Genomic DNA, 18,837 nt, shown 5'->3' with positions numbered 1-18,837 from the left:
ACAGGTGGGGGCGGGCAGTTTTTCCCCCAGACAGAGCTGAATCCATAAAGAGGAAACTCTTAAAGGGTAATGGGGGCCGCACTGGGGAGACAGCTAAAGGCTGATTCTCCACCCTAGGCACAGAGAGAGAGACTTCTCTAGATAGAGGACTATTATGGCGCATCTGGGCAGCCAGGTGGCACATCTGAGGGAGAAGGGTCGGTGCACATGGGCACATGAAGGAATTAGGGGTCTGAATCCTGGAGAATAAGCTATGGGGGTGGGACCCACTTGAAGATGCAGTCAAATTTGGCCAAAACCCCCCACGCCAGGTGGAAGAAGTCAAAGTGGATACAGGGAAGGAATGGATTGAGGCTGTGGGCGCGGGTCCTCACATCTGGCCCCGGGCCCACATCTGGAAGACTTTAGGGAGGAGGGGACACATCTGGGCTGAAGGCCACAGCAGGAGGAGGACGTTTGAGGGTGGTTGATACTAGAGGGTGTTCTAGCCTGGGGGCCCGGAGTTATAGGAGGAGAGCAGGAGCAGGGGAGGGTTCGGGGAAGCGGTGAGGGGGCGGGGGGAGCCTGTTGCCACCAAACGTCCCGCAATCTCAGGCATTAGGTGCCCGGGCAGGCGCCAACCCGCACAATCGCTTTTGTTGTCTGGACTGGTTCAGCCTCGCTCCCTTCTGGGCCAGCGCCCTTCTCTTCGGCCGCGGGAGCCCGGACGCCTGGCTTCCCGGCCCCACCCATCTCCACCCCAATGGGTTAGCACCTCTGGCCTGCGTCTAGTCCTGTCCCGGGCTCACCTCGCACAGCCGGACGCGGGGGGTCCCTAGAGGTGGCCACGTCCTGGGGGGTGGGGTGGTCTCAGCTACAATGCCGAGAGGTGTGTGGGGGGTGCGGGTAGGCGGCTGCTGGACCGTGGGAACCAGACGGCTTTATCTGGCCCGGAACCCCCAGTCCCCCAGGCGGAGGAAGGGCGGATGTTCTTACCCCGGGCCTGGCCGGCAGGGGCGCGCTGTGGGGGCCTCCTTTTCTGCAGCGCCCGGCTCCCTGGCCCTCGGGGCCGCCGTCGCCTCAGCAGATCTCGGGCCTCCTGCAGTCTGGGTGGGAAGGGGCGGAGAAGAGACCATCACCACAGTTAAGACGACCCCATCCGCAAGGAAAGGGCCTCCCACGCCAGGAGAAGTTCTCCCAGTAGGGCTTTGCCCAACATTCCCCCACAACCGGTTTATAGGGAACAGGCCTTAAGTGTTCTTTAGACTCCTAGAGAGAAACTGAGACAAAAACTATGGAATACAGAAAAGAGAGGAGGAGAGAGAAAGTTAGGAGTTCCCAAGGGAGGATCTAGTAGAGGAGGAATCACACACTCACGTCAGTGGCTGCCAGTTGAGGGACACCTGTCTCTTCCTTGTGCTGGGGCTGGGACTTGGCACTGGAGGTATTGGGGTAAGGCACCGCTGAGGGTCTGTGCACTTTTCAGGTGGGCAGCTTCGGACCCTGCAGGAGGCTTTGGAGACAGCCAGGGACTAAGTGGGGAAAGAGAGGGCTGAATATCTCCCTCCATCAAATGCATCCAGCTCTCCAACTGGGATGAGGGCAGAAGGTAGCTCCCTCCCCTGCCCCTCTGCTCCTACCTCCTTTCATCCCCTGACATACCCCACCCACTCAGAAGAACCCACCTCTGATGCAGCGGCTCCTCCTGGGTGTCTGGCCTAGGCAGCAGCGACAAGCAGCAACGCTATCAATAGGGGCATGGAAGTTACTCAGACCCCTAGCACCCCAGAACTCCCCAAAGGAGGTCTACAGAGGGAGGGGAAACCACGACAAGGCTTGAGGGAATCTCAAAATAGATGTGTGACTAACCTGGGACACTTCTCTGCAAATCTAAGTTTCCCATCTATACAAAGTTAAGAGGGATATTGGCTTAGATTCTTCAGGAGTGGAGAAAACTTACTTTTAGGTGTCTTGTGAAGTAGGTTTGGCATTTAGGCATTATTGGAAAATACATTTTAAAATATTTTTCCCCAAAATATATTTTTAAATAACCAAATAAGATTTTTAAGTGCATTTCCAAGCCTCTGCTGTCTGGGATCTAGAACTGCGCCTTCCCTCAGGTCCCTATCTGGGACTCAGCCGTCATCCTGAGTCTGGTCGGCAGGTGGCGCCACGTCCACAGACCTCAGCGACATCCCCTTCGACTGTGTGTTCATCACCGTGCTGAGGTGGAAGGGGATACTGAAGAAGTCACAGTTCAGTACTGGGAATCCCGGGAACCAACTTCTAGCCCATTCCTGTCATTCCACGCTGGGTGTCCTGGAGCCAGCGTCTCCTGATCTTTGGGCCTGTTTTCTGCCTGACCGGGAGGAAGGGGTCGTTCCTGGAAACATCTCTGCGCTCAGCGGGTCTCAGTGGCTCAGCCTCCAAATTCAGCGCAAGTGCGTTGCAAAGGGCCCCCAAGACAAGTCCATTATCCCTAGGCTAAGGGGGGGCGTGGGACAAGGGCGCGGGTTCAGGCCCTGGGAAACCAGTGGAGGATTCTGAGAAAGGGACATCCACCATGTGACACCTTTTCAGACGAGCGGGGCCCAGTAGCGGAGGCCGCCAGAGTCCGGGAAGCCTCCAAGACCCCCAAATCCGCCGTTATCCCTCCCGTCTTTTCTCCGGGTTAACCCCTTCCCGGCCCCGCCCCCCGCGCGGCTCAGGTTACTAAACGCATTCGCAGAGACCTAGGCGGGAGCAGAGCCCAGAGCCTTTGTAACCGAGTGCAGGGCCGCCGGGCGGGGGTGAGGGTGTTGGGCAGATTTTCCTTCGATCTCGTCACCCGCAAACGGTAGGGGTGACTCTAACCCCCAAATCTACAGTTCACAGGATTTCCCAGATCTCTTGCCGCGAAATCACTGGTACCTAGAGTTCTCTAATTCTGGGAAATAGAGCATCCCCAACCTTAACAAAATCTGAAGAACTCCCCTCCTAACACACACACACACACACACACGAACACAACTCTCCCCAAGTCCCTCCGCCATCAACCCAAGAGTCCACGTCTTCCTACTCTATTAGAAAAATCCAAAGGTCCTTTTAAATTAATACAGTGTCCCCCAACCCTAGAAATCCAGAACATCTCACCTCCAGCATAAAATCCCTCTGGAAGCTCCCAATTAATACTTTCTTTTTGAACACCTAAAAAAACTTAGGGACCCCCCCCCCCATCTCTCTTGTCATTCTAAAATTCAAAACCCCACCCTCATATCAGTGGGCGATCTTTCCCCAATAAACCTCAGGATTTGCGGGAGCTTCATCTGTCTCCACCACATTGGCGGAGACTCCCTCCTCTTAAAATCTCAGTACTCCCCGGATCCTAACTCCCACAAAATAGGGATCCTAAATAGATCCAGGAATCCTGGCTTTTGCATCCTCCCACCGAAGCGGTGGGTTCGTATTCCCCTTAATCTGAAAGTCCTGATCCCTCCAGACCACCAGACTTTTGAGTGGAGGAGGCGCAAGGAAGAAGGAGCTAAGGTGGGGCTTACCCGGCGGGGCGACCCGAGACTAACGCGACCTCGACGGCCTGGCTGGGGCTGAGGCTGGGACTGGGGCTGGGGCTGGGGCCCGCGGTGGTGGCGGTGGCTGAGAGGAGCGGTAGCAGCAGCACCAGCAGGAGGGGGCGGCGGCCTCGGGGGCCAGGGCGCCGCATCTTGTCGGGCGCGGAGTCCTGCTCCTGGCTGGTGATCTGTCCAGCGGGTCCGGCTCCTCGCGGCCCCGCCCCCGCCCCCGCCCCAGGCCGACTCACTTTCTCCACACTCCAAGCCGCGGGCTGCGAACTTCCCGCCAATCAGAGCCCTGCACTGCCAGCGCTCCCCGCGCGGCCAATCCCGAGGTGGCAGGGGAGGGGACAGGCGGACAGGTGCCGGGCGGGGGCTCCGCAGGCCTCGAGTTCTCAGGAGGTGGGAGGAAATCAAGAATTAGGTACTGACTCTGTGAACCTTCTCGTGGAATAGGGACCCCAAATGAGGGATGCTTACAATTGGTAGGGATGCAAGGGCGGGGCAGGGTCCCCTAATCAAGACTCCCGCTGGCAGGTGTCATCCCTCATCCCCAAGTTCTGGGGGAACTTGGTCAGAATTTAGCTCTCTCGCTGGTGTGGAGGGTAGAAGCCCCCATGTGAGCCCACCTCCTGCCCGAGGGACTTAAGATTCTGGGAATGAATGCTAATCCTGCACTAGGCCCCAGGTCCCGCTGATATGAGTATCTCAGATCCACAGTAGGCCTTCCCAAGACCCTGTCTTTTATGGGTCCAGGCTCACCCCTGTGAAAATTTGTTCCTACGAAGCTCTGCTCCTCCCCTGACCCACAAATCTGTTCCCAGGGGGCTCCCAACTCTGACCCCTCCTGTATTCATCTCTACTCCCGCTCCTGGAAGATACCAGACCCCCTTTCCTGCCTGGATCCTTAATGTCTCCCAAGAGCATACTTCCATTCCCAGAATTACAGACTTTCTCCTTAGAGAGTTCCAGTCCTAAGGACCTCCACTGTTAGAAATCCCAAGCCCCAAGGGACCTTATACTTGATTCACACCCCCTTTAATGGATTCCAGGCTTCAGGTCCTACTCACAGCCTCCAAACTTATAGGGTCTCAAGTTCAATTCCTCCCTTTATAAATTCAAGGTCTCACTCTCTTTTCTCCAAACCACAAGCCCCACCCCTTCCCCAAAGGCACTGCCCTAGACTTTCAGACCCACCCCCAGTCGCCTTTTTTGAGCTTCAGGCCACACCCCTTTTTACGAGAACTGGGATACAGGCCCACATTTAGGATCCCAAGACCCCCACTTTCCATTTTTGTCCCACTTCTCAGTTCCAAGCCTCATTTTTTTTCAAAGCAGTTTAATTTTTAAGGTCTCTACATCTATAGTGTTAGCCCAGTGTACCAGAGCCCACACGAGGTAGTAGGCCACGCGCCCTGACAGCAGGGCTCTTAGACTAAGAACAGAAAATGATCCAGCTTCCCTCCCACCCCCTACTCCTGCTCCTTCCAATGAAAGGTGTGCAGGACCACGCGGACAGGAGATCCCTTTGCCACCCCCTCCCCCACGAAGCAGCACACACACATGACTCACACAGACACACTCACGCCATCATGGCCACCTACAGAAATCCACACCTCCATCCCACACTGACACCTAGAAATCTGAGCCCACCCACCATCCAGAGACACACAGCCCCCTGGAGCAGTAAAGATAGCAATCAAGCCTCACTCACTGCCATTCGTGGACTGACCCAGTGCGATGATGGAGTGCTCCGTTCTGCCCCCTGAATGTGCTCCGTTCCCCCTACCTTTCTGTGACCTCAAGATCCCTGCTCACATGGCCCTGAGGGATATAGTGTCCCTCATCCTTTTCCTCCTTCCCAACCTCCTACCCTGTGGCTGGAGCATTTGCTGGGGGCGCTGCTGAAATTTCTCCCTTCTGCCTGGGATCCAGGGCATCTTCAATGCTCGTTGCTAGGCAACAGCCTCTGGCTCACCACTGCAACTTCCGGGGATGGAATCAGCTTCCCTTCCCCCCAGAATTTGGAGTCCCCGTTTCCCAATCTCTCACTATCTCCCAGGTTTGTGTCTATATTACCGCTGGATCCTGATCTGATCTCAACCCTTCAGAAGTCCTCAAAGTTCTAGATCCAGCTTTCCAGAAGCTTCCAGAAGCTTCTTCCTATCAATACACTGTTTTTCCCCTTAATACTACTAGATTTAAAAAAAAAAAAAAAAAAAAAAAAAAAAACCTTCAGTGTTCTATATTTGACTACATTCCATGGCTATATTACTTCTAGAATCATAAGCATTCCAGAAACACAAGAGTTCCCTGGCATGGAAAAAATGACCTAAATATTCTAGATCTGTGAACATTACAAAACACCTCTGTATTTGAGATTTCCTGACACTTTAAGCCCCACACACACTCTTTAGAATTCCTAACATTCAAACATCTCCCAGTGTTCTGAATGTCCTGGCACATGAAAAAAAAAAAAAAGTTCACAGAGTTTGTGATTCATAGGCGTTCTGGAACACCCAGGTTTTAGAATCACTCGCCTTTTTAGGTCTCCTTTTTGTGTTCTAAATTCTCTGACAATCTAGAACCTCATGCCATACAGATTTCCTGGAAGGCAAACAAACCCTCCAGTGCTGTGGAAGGCTTAACGATCAGAATATCTCCCATTCTCAAGATATCCTATTAATTCAGATTCCTTTCTCTGCCCTATAATAATTCACACCATGTTAGAAATCCAGACAAAATATTCCTACTAGTGGAGAGTCACAGATATTTCTCGATACTCTCCTATTCTAGAATCATTGACTTTACTCCAGGTCTTTTTGATAGAAACATTGCCAGTCTAGATTTTCTGATATGAAGAGAAGAACCCTAATATTGTTAATCCACTAGCACTCCAGAATAACCCTAGGTTCTAGATTCCCTAGCATTCTAGATCTCTCTCCAGTATGTTTCAGTGTGTTTCTGGAATCAGCATATTCTAAAATCCCTTGCTCCTACTCTGGCCCACTTTCTCTCCTCTTTAAGAGGCACAAAACCAACCTGAGGAAGTGGCCAGAGAAACAGGCATAATTTTTTAGAGAGAATATTAGAAAGAAGTCAGGCTAGGTTGAGCTGAAACTGTCCCCAACCCAAGAAAGGAGTGAGGGACTGGGCAGCCAGGGATGCTGGGCAAGGTGTTTGGAGTGTCAAGTTCTGGCATACAAATGTTAAGGGCACAGCGATGACTTAGCTGCCACCATTTCTGTCTACCTGTAGCCATCTGTCCTTGTCTGTGGTAACACTCTACCCTAATTCTCTTTTCAGGAACGGCTCTTCTGCTCGGCTTACATGGGGTTGACCCCACCTCCTAGCTCATGAGGGCTCATGACCCAGGCTGGGACAACACAAGCCCTTCATCACACTGGTCAGAATGACTGGTTTGGGAATAGTCATCTGACTCAACTCAAGCCAATGACAATCAGTCCTTTGATTTTAGTTTTGATTTTAGTTAGGGGGAGAGAGAGAAAAATAAAAGAGACAGGTGGGTGGAGATATGCTAAGGAGCTTCGTGGAAATCATCTTGCCCCAGAGAGGACCTGACTGAAGATGGTGCATCCCACAGGAAGCAAAGGCAACAAATGGAAAGACATCCTGAATGCCTGGATCCAGCCATGCCTGAAGACAATGCTTAAGTCCTGATTTTTGCTTAAATCAGGAGAGGCAGCTCTTCCTAAGTTTACACTCAGGAACCTGGTCGGGTCTCCCTCTCCCTCATCCCTTCCCTGGGGATCGCCAAACCCACCAAGAATGCAAACAAGGAGTTGGCAATGAGGATTTTATTGGAAAGGATAGCTTTGGCTTCCAGAAAAGGGGAAAGATTGGGACCTAGTAACAATGACCACTCCGAGGAGGCCCTGGCCCTGAACCCAGGACTCCAACAGAAAGCCAGGAGGAGGCACCTGAGTTCCCTGGGGCCAGGGTATCCAAAGGCACCATGGCGGTTGTGTTCAAAAGGAAGTTTCATTGAGCTTCTTCTTGGGAGGCGTGAGGGGAGCTGCAAGCCCTGCGGAGGGCCGAGGGGCTGGTGTTGGTGGTCGCCGGGGCTCTGGTGCACTCCGTACCAGTTCCTGGCAGCGTTCCACGAAGCTGCCTCCCCCACGGCGCCGCACCTCTGCCTGTGGGGGGCTGGGGCTCCCACGGTGGCCAGACAGGGAGGTGCTGCTGGAGGCTGAGTGGAGACTGAGGCGGTGGGGAAGGTCAGTGCCGCGTCGTGGGGCAGCGGGCCTCCCCCCGAGGCCTCCCTGCTCTCCCCTCCCTCGCTGCACAGGCAGCAGAATGCAGCTACCTGGTGAGAGAGGTCCGGGGAGAGGGGCTGGGGAGGGAGCTCCTAGAGGAAGCCGGGGGCGCCAGCTCACACTGCTCCAGCTGTCCCATCAGCTCTTCCTCTGTCAGGCCACCTGCTGAGGTGCACAGAAACGGGGTTCAGGGTGGAAACGGGCCTGGGGGCAAGGGACAGGAGCTATACTGCAAGCTGGGCAGGTGAGAGGGCACAGAGACAGACGGACAGGGTCAGAGGCTGAGAGAGGAGCCACGGGGGGTTGGAGGACCAGGAAAAGGGGTCAAAGGAGGAGGAAGGGGTCAGAGGGCAAGGGCTTGGGAAGAGCATACTGAAGCAGGTTCCAGATTCCAGAGTCTGGGTGATGTGGGTTAGCTGGGTTTGGGGTGGGGCAGGGAGTACCAGGAGCCTGGCCAAGGCCATCCATGGCGGTGGTCAGGTCCCACATGGCCAGGCTGCCGTTGGCCTGGCCAGTGAGCAGGTAGCGTCGGGGACGGGAGCCGAGGCGCCGGGAGCCCTCACACTCCAGCACAGTGAAGGCGGTCGTGGGTGAGCCGTCCACAGAGCGCACCGAGCACACGCTGAGGGGGCAAAGCGGGTGAGGAGGTCGCCCTGGCCCAGCCAGAGCCCAGCCTGGCCCCTTGGACCCTCACCCCTTTCCTGGGTGCCCACCACATAGCTTCAGTCACTGCTTCTCTAATAACTACCCCCAATCCTTATTGATTTTTTCCTTCAGCATCAGCAGCCTCTTGGACATCCACCTGTCCACTCACCATGACGCCCAGTGTGCCTCAGGAGACTCCCCTGATCTTCTGCTTGTCCCCGTTCCCCTCTTCAAGCCTCATCCCGAGGCTTCCCCCACCTGCTACCCACCGCCGCCTGGCATCTCTCCCACACCTGCCACCTCCCCCTCGCACTAGGCACCCAGGGTCTTGGCCTCCAGAGCAACTCCTGTTCACCCTCAGGTCCGTGGTACACTGGGGATGAAGCCTCAGCTCTTCCACGTGACTGACGAGACCCTGCCCACTCCTGCCGCCCACCCCGCCCCGATTCTGCTCAGTTCCAGGGGCGGCCTGCGTTGGCCTTTGGGGCCTTCTGAGTCTGCGCACTCCTGCCTCCCCCCGGGCACTCTCTCTTGCCCTTCTTTCTTCTGCTCATTCCTAAACAGCCACTTTAATGTGGCCGCTATTCAGAGTCCTCTCTTCAAGAAACCCTCCAGACTGTAGTGAGCATGAGCTTTGGGCTCCTACAGCTTCCTGTGCCCCATCCTGCCAGGACTGGGCCTGCACCTCCTGATCCCGCCCTTTCAGCACGGTGGCCTGAGAACTCTCCAGCTTCCCCTTCCCCAGGCCCTGCACGTCGTTGATCCCTCCCGCCCCTAAGTCCACCTGCCTGCTCACCCTGCCAACCTTTGCTCCTTCTGTGTCCCTTTCTGGCCTCGATGGCCCAGCTGCACCTTGTCTTTCCCCTGACCACCCTCCCTATTTGGCAGGACAGTCCTCACCGTTGCCCAGTGGATGAAAGACGCACAAAAAGCTGGCTGGCACTTGGCACCACCTTCTGGATGAACACCTGCTGGTCATCCCGCTCACCGTAGGGGCCTGGCAGGACAGAAGCAGGCGGCTGGCCAGGGCCCTTTGGGCCCCCAGACCCTCAGGCTCTGCCCCTTTCCACTGCTGAGCAGCCTCCCAGACCTAGGCCCTGCCCACAGGCTTCTAGAGGTGGGTAGGGTCTGATAGGGTGGGGCAGGTCGCAATGGTCAGGAGAGTTTAGTTCCATGAGAGGTCCTGGGCCAAGTGGCTGTCAGTAGGAATCAATGGGGGTGACAGAGTTAAACAAGGGTCATTTAGGAGTAAACTGAGGTCAAGAGAGGTCAGGTAGAAGTCGAAGAGGTCAACAATCAATGGGAATGCAAGTTGACCAGGTCAGCTGGGTAGGTCAGGTAAGTGGGTCAGTGGGAGCCCAGTGGGTCCGGCATGTGTCAGTGAGGAGGGGGCCAGGGGTCAGTAGGCACCAATGTCGTTGCCAGCACTGCAGCCGCCATGCCCATCAGCTGACTCCAGTGCCAGAATCTTGAAGGATGCAAGTGGGGTGGAGCCGGGCTGGGTGGAGATCATGCCTCGGAATCTTGTCACAGACCATGTCCGCACGTGGTTGTTGTCGGCACAGACTGAGGAGCAGGGGGACAGCGGAAGGTCAAGCCTGGCTGTGGTACCTACACTGCCCAGGCTTCCTGAGCCCAGGATGACCCCTGCAGAGGTGCCAGGATCCAGCCTTCTCCTAATTCTTCCCTTTCAGAGAATTTTCTCTCCCCAGAATTCCAAATGGCCAAAAATTCTGCTGGCTCTTTCTCATAAATGGTTCCAGAGCCTGATCTCATGGTACCCTGTCCACGGCCTTCACCCTGGTCCTGTCCTTCTCATTTCCTGCCTGGACCATCACAGTAGTGCCCCCATCCTGTCCCCACAGTCTGCTCCCACATGCAGAGAGGGCCTGTGGTCACCTGAGTCCAGCCACCTCCCTCCCCTGCGGAGGGCCCCCCAACCCCCACCACGGCTGCTGCCTGTCACCTCTCTACCCTCATCTGGCATTTCCCTTGTTGCCCACTCCACTGCAGACACAGGGGTCCCCTGCTCCTCCTCAGACACATCAAACGTCCTCTCAGAGTCTTTGCAATGCTGTTTCCTCTGCCTGGAACACTTGTCCCTGCTGATCTGTACTGCTCATCCCCTCGAGTCTGCTCAAAGGCCCTTCCTCGGACAGGCCCTCCCTGAACCATCACTCTCCATAACACCCTCGCTTTTGGGAAGGACAAGTTAGAGTGAAAATGAGTCCCTGTGTCGACCCTAACAGCAGGAGTAAATAAGGTCGGAGGCTGTGGAGGAAGGGTTCTCAGAGCTGCCAGTCCCAGGGACTCTGGAGGCAGAGACAGGAGGAGCACATGTTCAAGGCCAGCCTAAGCAACTTAGCGAGGCGAAGCCCTGTCTCAAGAATTTTTATTTAAGAAGCTGGAAACCCAGTTCAGTGGTAGAGCACCCCTGGGTTCAATCCCCAGTATGGTGGAGATGGTGGCGGGGAGCGGGGTCCTTGCCTGGACCTCGTGGAATATGCCTAGAGTTCACTAGGCCACTCTTCCCACCGCAGTGCTCGGCTATTCCTGCCATGATTCTTTGAAGAATTTGTTTTATTTAGGTTGAAATTTTATAGCCACATACCACTTCACTTTGCTTTTTGGTGGCCACTGAGCAACATCCCCAGTCCTTCTTGGGACAGGATTTTGCCAGGCTGGCCTCAGACCCATGATCCTGCTGCCTCAGGCTCCCGGTAGCTGGTATCGCAGGTGCACGTCCCGGCACCTGGCCACCTCTTCATTTTTATCCAAGGCTCTTATCATCACCCAGTGCTTATTTATTACTTTTTAATTTTGTTTCTATTTTTTTGAGAAAGGGTTTTGCTACATTGCTCAGTCTGGCCTTGAATTCAAGATCTTCTTGCCTCAAGCCCCTGGAGTAGCTGGGTCACCATGCCTGGCTTTATTTCTTTATTTAGCAGTGTTGGGATAGAACAAGGGTCTCAGCATGCCAGGCAAGAACTCCACCAATGACCTAAACCCCAGCTATAATTTTACTTATTCATCTCCTGTTAACTCCTCAAGGCCAGAGACTTGGTTTGTCTTGCTCATCATTGTATCCCCTGTGCCTGGCTTAATAATATGCTTAATAAATGCTTAATAGGTGCTTAATAAATGCTCATTCAACTGATGAGTTCTTTCCTCACCTTCTAAAAATCCACTCCCTTTCCAACTGGTTTCTTAACAGTCTTCTATCACTTCTGCAATTACCCTCCCAGGTGGGCTCCCTTCCCTGCAGAGTTCTCTCCCTGCACAGTGTCCCCCTCCAACAAAATCTGTATCTTCCCAGCTTCACGCTTCCACCTGGGCTGCCTCAGGTCACATGTGGGGAGACTCACCTGAGATGAGGTGCTTTTCTGACAGCATGATTTTGGTGACAGGGCTGCGGTGCACAGTGAAGGTCTGGAAGAGCTGGGGCCCTGAGCCCACTGTCTCAGGGTGCTGCACGATGACTCGTACACCCCCTGAGCTGGTGCCATAGGCGATCTCAATCCAGTTTCCACTGTCACCTGGTGAGCCAAGGACAAAGAGAGGCCCTGTGTCATGGAGAGACAGGAACTGAGGCAGAGAGAAGGACAGAGGCACAGAGCAGAGCCAAAGCCAGAGGGAAAAGGGAGGGGGCAAAGTGGTGAGGGGATCTGGGAAACGGAGGCACCAGGAGACAAGGTACGGGGCAGACAGACCCAGAGACAAGAGACTGCCCCATTAAACGAGGGCAGAGAGGTGGGAAAATAGAGGCGTGGGGAACTGAGAAATGGAATCCACGGAGGGATACAGAGATGGAGAGAGAAATAGAGATGGCATCAGAGAAAGAGGCAGAAACAGACACATCAACAGACAGACAAGAGAATGTGACCCAGTGTGTCTGAGGGACTCACCCTGCAACTGACTTTCCATTTTGAGAGTCTCAGAAACTTAATGTACCAAGTTAAGGAATGTGGGTAGGTAAAATGTGGTTGCCACATTTTTGCGTTCATTCCATACCCACTGGCTGTGAATTAGTCCTACACCCAGTAACACAGATAGGTGCAGAATCTTGAGCAGGCCAGGCCAGGGTGGCCAACACCTGTAATCCCCATTAGGAGGGAGGCTGAGCCAGGAAGATTGCAAGTTCAAGGCCAGCCTAGGCAACTAAGTGAGATTCTTTTTACTCAAGATGCAAAGTTCAATTTGCAACCTGGCGTAGATAAATTAAAGATATTTTAAGACCAGAAAGCATTAACCATTAAAAAAAAATAACCATTATGCTAAGTGAAAAATGTCAGATTCAAAAGACCACGTACTGCACGATTCAGTCCATTTGCATGGAATGTCCAGAATGAGCAAATCCATAGGGACAGAGAGTAGATAAGTGGTTTCTAGGGCTGTCAGGAGGGAGGACTGGTGAGTTCTGGAACTGGATAGTGAGGATGGCTGTGCAACTTTGTCAACATACTAAAACCCACTGAATCATGCACGTCAAAATGGCGATTTGGCTTGGGGTATAACTCAGCGGTAGAGTCTAGCAAATCCCTGAGTTTGATCTTTAGCACTGCCAAAAAAAAAAAAAAAAGGTGACTTTTATGGTATGCAAAATGTCTGAAAATCAAAAGTTTTCTTTTCTTCTACACTTAACATTAAGAAAACAAAACAAGCTAGGTGTGGTGGCACACACCTGTAATCCCAGTGACTTGGGAGGGCTGAGGCAGGAGGATGGTGAGTTCAAAGTCAGCCTCAGCAACTTAGCCAGACCCTGTCCTTAAATAAAATACGAAAAAGGGCTGGGGATATGGCTCAGTGGTTAAGCACCCCTGGATTCAATCCCCAGCACAAAAAACAAAAAAACAAAAAACACCAAAAAACTGTCCTAAATAAGAACCTGGATTTGTCCACTACAAAACACGCATCCTCTTGGTTTTATGAACATGCACACATCATGCCCTGACCACAGAGATGGAAAAGAAATACAAAGACAAATGGCCAGTGGTCCACTGTGTCCCTGGTTGAGAGGCAGGTCAGTCCAGCACCTGGAACAGTGCTTATGCACAACAGATACCAAGTATATGTTTGTTGAATGACTAAAGGAGACCCAAATCTGTTCCTCCTCCTGATAAATCCCATGACATGTCACATATGCTGGGAGACAGCTGTAGGCTGGGGCTGGCAGGAAATGGCAGAGGTGGAAGCTGGGGCATAGCTTACTGGTTTTGGGAGTGAGGTAGACACTGAGGGCAGTGACTCCATCCTCTGCAGGGTCCCGGTAGAGCTCGCTGACAAGGAGGTCATTGTCCTTCATGCGTAGGGGGAACTTCTGCACATCTGGAATGGACAGAGGGTGGGTTTGTTCATGGTACCTGCCCTGGCCCTGCCCTCCCACATTCGGGGCTGCCGCTGCTCACCCACATAGTAGATGGAGCCATTGCTGCATCCCAGGAGGAGGAAGGAGCCTGCTGCATCATAGCTTGTGATGGGCTGCACCTCCTGAACCTGGGGGGTCAGGCAGCACAGGGATGCAGTGGCTGGGGGGCCCTCTCGCCTCTCCAGAACCTACCTGGGCCCCAAAGCCCACGTCTCCCAGCCTCGCCAGCCCCAGCCTATCTCTGCCTGTCTTCCTCTGGTTCTTCCTATGACTCCCTTTCGTGCCTGTCCCTGTCTCCTGGCTTCTCTTCCACTCTCTATTCCTGATTTTAATTCATCCCGTCCTGTGTCTCTGCGTCCCATCAGTCATTCTGTCCTAGCTTCCCTCTGTGTCCTCTTTCTGATTTTCTGTTTCTGTTTGTTTCTCTTTGTCTCTTCTGCCTCCCAAACACTCAGTTTTGTAGGACAAAAATACTGTCGATTTTTTTTTTTAAGTGTTTTGGACGTGGCCTGGGGTGGTGCAGAGTGAGGGATGTTTGCACGTCTCTCTGGGTGCCTGCCTTCTGCATCACCTCCCAGCACCTGCTCCCCCACCCAGGGCCCAGGGAATCCCCTCCCCTCCTTTCAAAACCCATCCAGCCTTCGAGTGAGCTCTGTCACCCCTCCTCCAGGAAGGACTCCCCAAAGCTCCACAGGCCTTTATCAGATACATCCAGGCTCTGGTCCACCCCTGGGTTCTCTGCCTCTCTCCAGGGGCAGTGGGACAGAAAAGAACTCCTTCCTGGGTCTGTAGAGTGTGGACATCTGGGAAGGGGACAGCCAAACTGGCCAGAACTCTAACCTGCCAGTGCTTGGTGACGGCATTCCACACCCCAATGCGCCCTGTGTGGCTTGTGGCAATGAGCTGGTTCCCCACGAAGAATAAGGCCTCCACAGGCACGCCCAAGTGGAAGACCCCTGCAGGGAGAAAGGAGGACTTCAGTGGGAAGGAGAGTGGCGGCGGGAAGGCCAAGTGCCAGAAGAGTCCACTGGGCCACAGAATCCTCACAGGGCAGGGGATTCCAGCAGGAATCACAGAGGGTTTGTGATGGATGTGGGACTCTAGGGAGGTGTGGACTTGTAACAAGCTAAGATTTCCAACGAAGCAAAAACCTCTAGTAGTGGCAGAGGATTCTTACGAGGATTGCTTTAGGGGATCAGATTGGTCTAAAAAGTCAGAGATTCTAAGCAACACAAATTCTAACAGGCTCTGAGATTCTACTGGCATGCAGCATTCCAACACAGCAAAGAGATCTAACAGGGCAGAGGACTCTAAAGGAGAAGAGAATTTCAAGTGGGTGGATTTTCCTAATAGACCAGGGAATTTGAAGAGGAATTGAATGAATTCTGAAGGGTTGGATCATTCAATGGGGCAAAGATATCAAATGGAACATTCTTATGGGTTTGAGAATTTTATAGGGAGGTTTTTTTAACAGGCCACAAAATTCCACAGGGCAGAGGGTTCTAGAAAAGGTCTGGGGCCTTACCTATCTCAGAGCCACCACCTTCTGCTTGCAGAGCCCACAGGAGGATCTCGCTGCCGGTGGCTGCGGCCACCATCTTGTCATGCTCACCCAAAGCCCCACCAGGCACGCGGGCTGTGAGAGCCAGGCGCTCAATGGGCCAGTCCAGACGGGGGCTGGAAAACACCAGCTGCCAGCCAGATGCTTCCTTCAGCCTGCAGGATTGGAAGGATATCAGTGACCCTCATCTCCAGCCCTGTCTGTCTATCCATAGGGCTCAGAGCCTCCTGGCCATCCCCTCCCCAAGCACCTGTAGCAGACAAGGAACTGGGTATAGGCCACCGCAATCCAGCTGTGGTGTCCGCACACAAGGCGCACCATTCCCGGCTCCTCTGGTTGCCCTTGGGGGAAAGAGAAGGATCAGGGCAGGGTCACGGGGCCTCCCATGAGCCCACTGGCTGTCCTGAGCTCCCAAAAGAAAGAAACTTACCTGAGGGGGAGGGAGGGGCTTTCTCATCCAGCATTCGACCCAGCAACCCTGCATTGCCCAGGTTGGGCGGCATCGTGTTGCTCCGACGAACAGGGGCTGGGCGTCCCCCTACCTGCTGGGGCCCCACGAGGCTGTGCCTGTTTCGCCGTTTCACTGGGAACACTAGAGTAGGGGGAAGCAGCAGAGTGACAAAAATTCTAATCATGGCTGCAAGCACTTAAACTATGACAAATATGGATTTCCCCACGTGTGCAAGGTAAAGATTTTAGATGGTGCCAAGACATGGCATTCAATGCCATTGAGTCTCACAGTGAGTTACTTCCTGTTCAGTGTCCTTGAGTCCATCACAGAACAAGGGTCAGTTTGGTGCTGCTGTAATATTAATGCCTCTTCAATATCTGCTAATCTTCCTAATAAATAGAAACCTGTACCCTTGACAAGCAACAGCATCTAGCCAGAATCTAATGATGCTGCTATGTTTGGGTTTTATTTTCGTGTTTGCCTTGTTATTTGTGGTATAAAGGCAGTGTTATAAAGCTTCTGTTTAAAGTGATATTCATTAAAAATGGAGCAAAACTAAGGAAAGTAATAGTACAGGTCTTTACACTGAGCAAATTTCATGAAAGTAGTAGATAATGACTGAGAACAGAAATATAAAGCCATACATTTAAATTTCCCCACTCTGTTCCTTCTGCCAATCAGCAAAGCCTAGTAGACTAAAGTTCCCAACAACCTCTGAGGCACACTTTTTACAGGAGGTGGACTGGCTGACCTAGGTCTCCTGGGGATTCTAGTAGCTAACGCCCCTTTAATATTGCTCTCCTCTATGCAAAAGACCCCAGTTCTTTCAAAGTCTTCCCACAAGGAAATCAAACTAGAACTACAATACCCATCAGGCTCTAGCACAAGTTTCTGAGTTTCAAGGACAACTAACTGGCCCATTGTCTTAAGGAAAATGCCATTTCCTATTTCCTTTCCAAGAATCAGCCCAAGCATTGATACAGAATGACAATTCCCATCACAACTAAGGGATCACAGAATGGGTACCCAAGGGCAAGACTTGTGGGAAATGTAGTTTTTAGGCCACCCCCTTCCCTCCAACCATTGGGAGTGCACACCTGGTGGAGGCAGATAACCATTGAAGAGAACATTCCCACAAGAAGATCGATCCAACTCCTCCCTCAGCTGCAGGCGACGAACTGCAAAGGATGGACTCACAGCTGGAGTTGTGAGGTATGGAGGTAGACCCATTTGACCCCTCTTCACCTCCTTCTCCACAGAACACCACTACTTCCCTCAGAACCAGGGATCAATCTAATGCTCTCACCTCTAATCCAACCCTCTTTCAGGACAGAGGGTAAAGGGCAGGGAATATTTAGGCAGCTTCAGTAAAGAGATGGTTTTCCATACAATGAGGATGCTAACTGGGAGTCCCCACTTACCCAGTGGAGTGAGTCCATAGAACTGGGCTTCGTGAAGCAGGCTGGAACCATGGACGCCCCTGGGTCACAGAATTGACTAAAGGTCAGGGTCTGGGGTATGGGAATGGGCAGAGTTTTTTTTTGTTTTGTTTTGTTTTTTAAATACCAGAAACGGAACCCAGGGCCATCCCTGACATGACCCTGGGTCATGACATGACCATCCCTTTTTATTTTCTATTTTGAGACAGGGTCTCATTAAGTTGTTTAAGTTGGTTTTGAACTCACCATCCTCCTGCCTCAGCCTCCCAAGCCACTGGGATTACAGGCATATGCCACTGTGCCAGGTAGGGCTGAGAATTTTGAGGAGGAAGTTTTCCGAAACTGTACTGACAATGTTGAAAGGTAGCTAATTTTGACAGAATCAAGATTCTAAGGAGCAAAGATATTGGTGAAAATGTGTGGGTGTGTTGGGGGAATGCTAAAGACAAGTAGTTTAAACATGATCAAGATTCCAAATAATTCTGATAGAATGGAGCTTCAGTGAACATTCTGAAAGGAAGAAAAGACTCCTTAGGAGACGGAGATGGTGGGGAAACTCCCCTTTATTCATACCAACCTGGGATCCAGCTCTTTGGTGCGCAGGAAGTTGAGGATGGGGGCAAAGACGGTGGGGTCCCGGTCAATGAAGATCTGTGAGGAAGGAGGACAAAGGATGGGCAAGGCAAAGAGCAGAACTGAGTGGAGGTCTTGTTCCTTCTCCCATTGGCCAGCCCATTTCAGCTCTGGCCCTACTCACCGCTCCGGTCTCATCTTTCAGTGTTGAGATGCGTCCGCTCAGAAGACTACAGGAAAGGGAAACAGGGGCCGGGCGGGGAGGTGGGCACGTGGTGAAAATTAGGGCTCTCCACAACCCCCGCCCCCCGTTTCCACCCCCAAACTCGCTCTCCTGTTCACCTGGAGAAGAAGGAGTCTGGGATCCAGGTGAGAGTCTGGCGAGAGGTACTGAATCTAAGAGAAGAAGGTAAGTGGATGCAAGACACAATGCTGAGAAATAAAGGAACGGTGCGGACTCCCGCAAAATTCACTTAGTTCTCCCACCTCGCAGGCGTTTTTCCAGGTTCCTCGCTCCAGCAGAGGGCGGAGCAACTCTTGATGGACAGGGATTCCCCCCAGGAGAGGCGGGTACTCCCACCCGGCTCCCCGCTGCCAAGGGTGAAGCCTAAAAGAGTTTCCTGCACTCACCTCTTGCCTCCCACGTTCAGATGAATCACTTCCCCCGGAGGCCCGCGACCCGAGACCCCTTCGGCGGCAGTAGCCACCGCAGCCATGGCCCCCGGCGAGCCAGAGGGCCTGCGCCCACTTCCGGGTGTGCACCTAAACCCCGCCCTCACCGCCTGCTCATTGGACCGGAGACTCCTGGAAACGCCTGCGATTGGACAAAGAGCTTGCTCTTCGCAGTTAAGTTCTTCCCCTCCTTAAAGGAGCCTGCCTTTCCTGGCCTTGACGGGGCGGGCTGGGCAGTTCCAGTGGGGAAGTTGGGTTATTTCTCTGTCCCTCGAGGTTTCCGGTTTTAGGTATGGTACTAGGTGACTTGACGATATGCATATGTTT

General features: G+C 53.1%; 2 protein-coding genes across 5 annotated transcripts; both read right to left on the bottom strand.

The window, feature by feature from the left end:
* Window positions 1–289: 289 nt before the first annotated feature.
* Window positions 290–3,727, bottom strand: LOC306648927 (latent-transforming growth factor beta-binding protein 4-like). Of its 4 annotated transcripts, none has more exons than XR_013760530.1 (4): window positions 1,940–2,390; window positions 1,665–1,723; window positions 1,357–1,492; window positions 290–1,085 (listed from the first exon to the last, which is right to left on the bottom strand). XR_013760530.1 is itself a non-coding variant. In XM_079119388.1 (4 exons), the coding sequence occupies exons 1-4, from the start codon at window positions 3,677–3,679 to the stop codon at window positions 854–856; spliced, it is 591 nt and encodes a 196-aa protein (XP_078975514.1). In that variant the 5' UTR covers window positions 3,680–3,727; the 3' UTR covers window positions 290–853. The 4 variants fall into 4 exon arrangements, 2 of the variants coding, with proteins under 2 accessions (XP_078975514.1, XP_078975515.1); XR_013760531.1 differs by having other exon boundaries at window positions 1,357–1,482; XM_079119388.1 differs by lacking the exon at window positions 1,940–2,390 and adding an exon at window positions 3,516–3,727.
* Window positions 3,728–7,330: 3,603 nt separating this feature from the next.
* SHKBP1 (SH3KBP1 binding protein 1) lies at window positions 7,331–18,596 on the bottom strand. The gene is made up of 18 exons (XM_079118610.1): window positions 18,469–18,596; window positions 18,181–18,234; window positions 18,023–18,068; window positions 17,843–17,916; window positions 17,248–17,306; window positions 16,924–17,004; window positions 15,806–15,967; window positions 15,626–15,716; window positions 15,340–15,530; window positions 14,655–14,770; window positions 13,855–13,942; window positions 13,658–13,774; window positions 11,815–11,985; window positions 9,860–10,015; window positions 9,350–9,446; window positions 8,248–8,426; window positions 7,855–7,969; window positions 7,331–7,748 (listed from the first exon to the last, which is right to left on the bottom strand). Exons 1-18 carry the CDS (start codon window positions 18,552–18,554, stop codon window positions 7,517–7,519), a joined length of 2,115 nt encoding a protein of 704 aa, XP_078974736.1. The 5' UTR covers window positions 18,555–18,596; the 3' UTR covers window positions 7,331–7,516.
* Window positions 18,597–18,837: the final 241 nt, after the last annotated feature.

This window comes from Sciurus vulgaris (genome assembly GCF_902686455.1).
Source record: "Sciurus vulgaris genome assembly, chromosome: 17".
Taxonomy (NCBI): domain Eukaryota; kingdom Metazoa; phylum Chordata; class Mammalia; order Rodentia; family Sciuridae; genus Sciurus; species Sciurus vulgaris.
The sequence above is the reverse complement of the archived record's forward strand: the minus strand, read 5'-3'. Positions and strand labels throughout refer to the sequence as shown.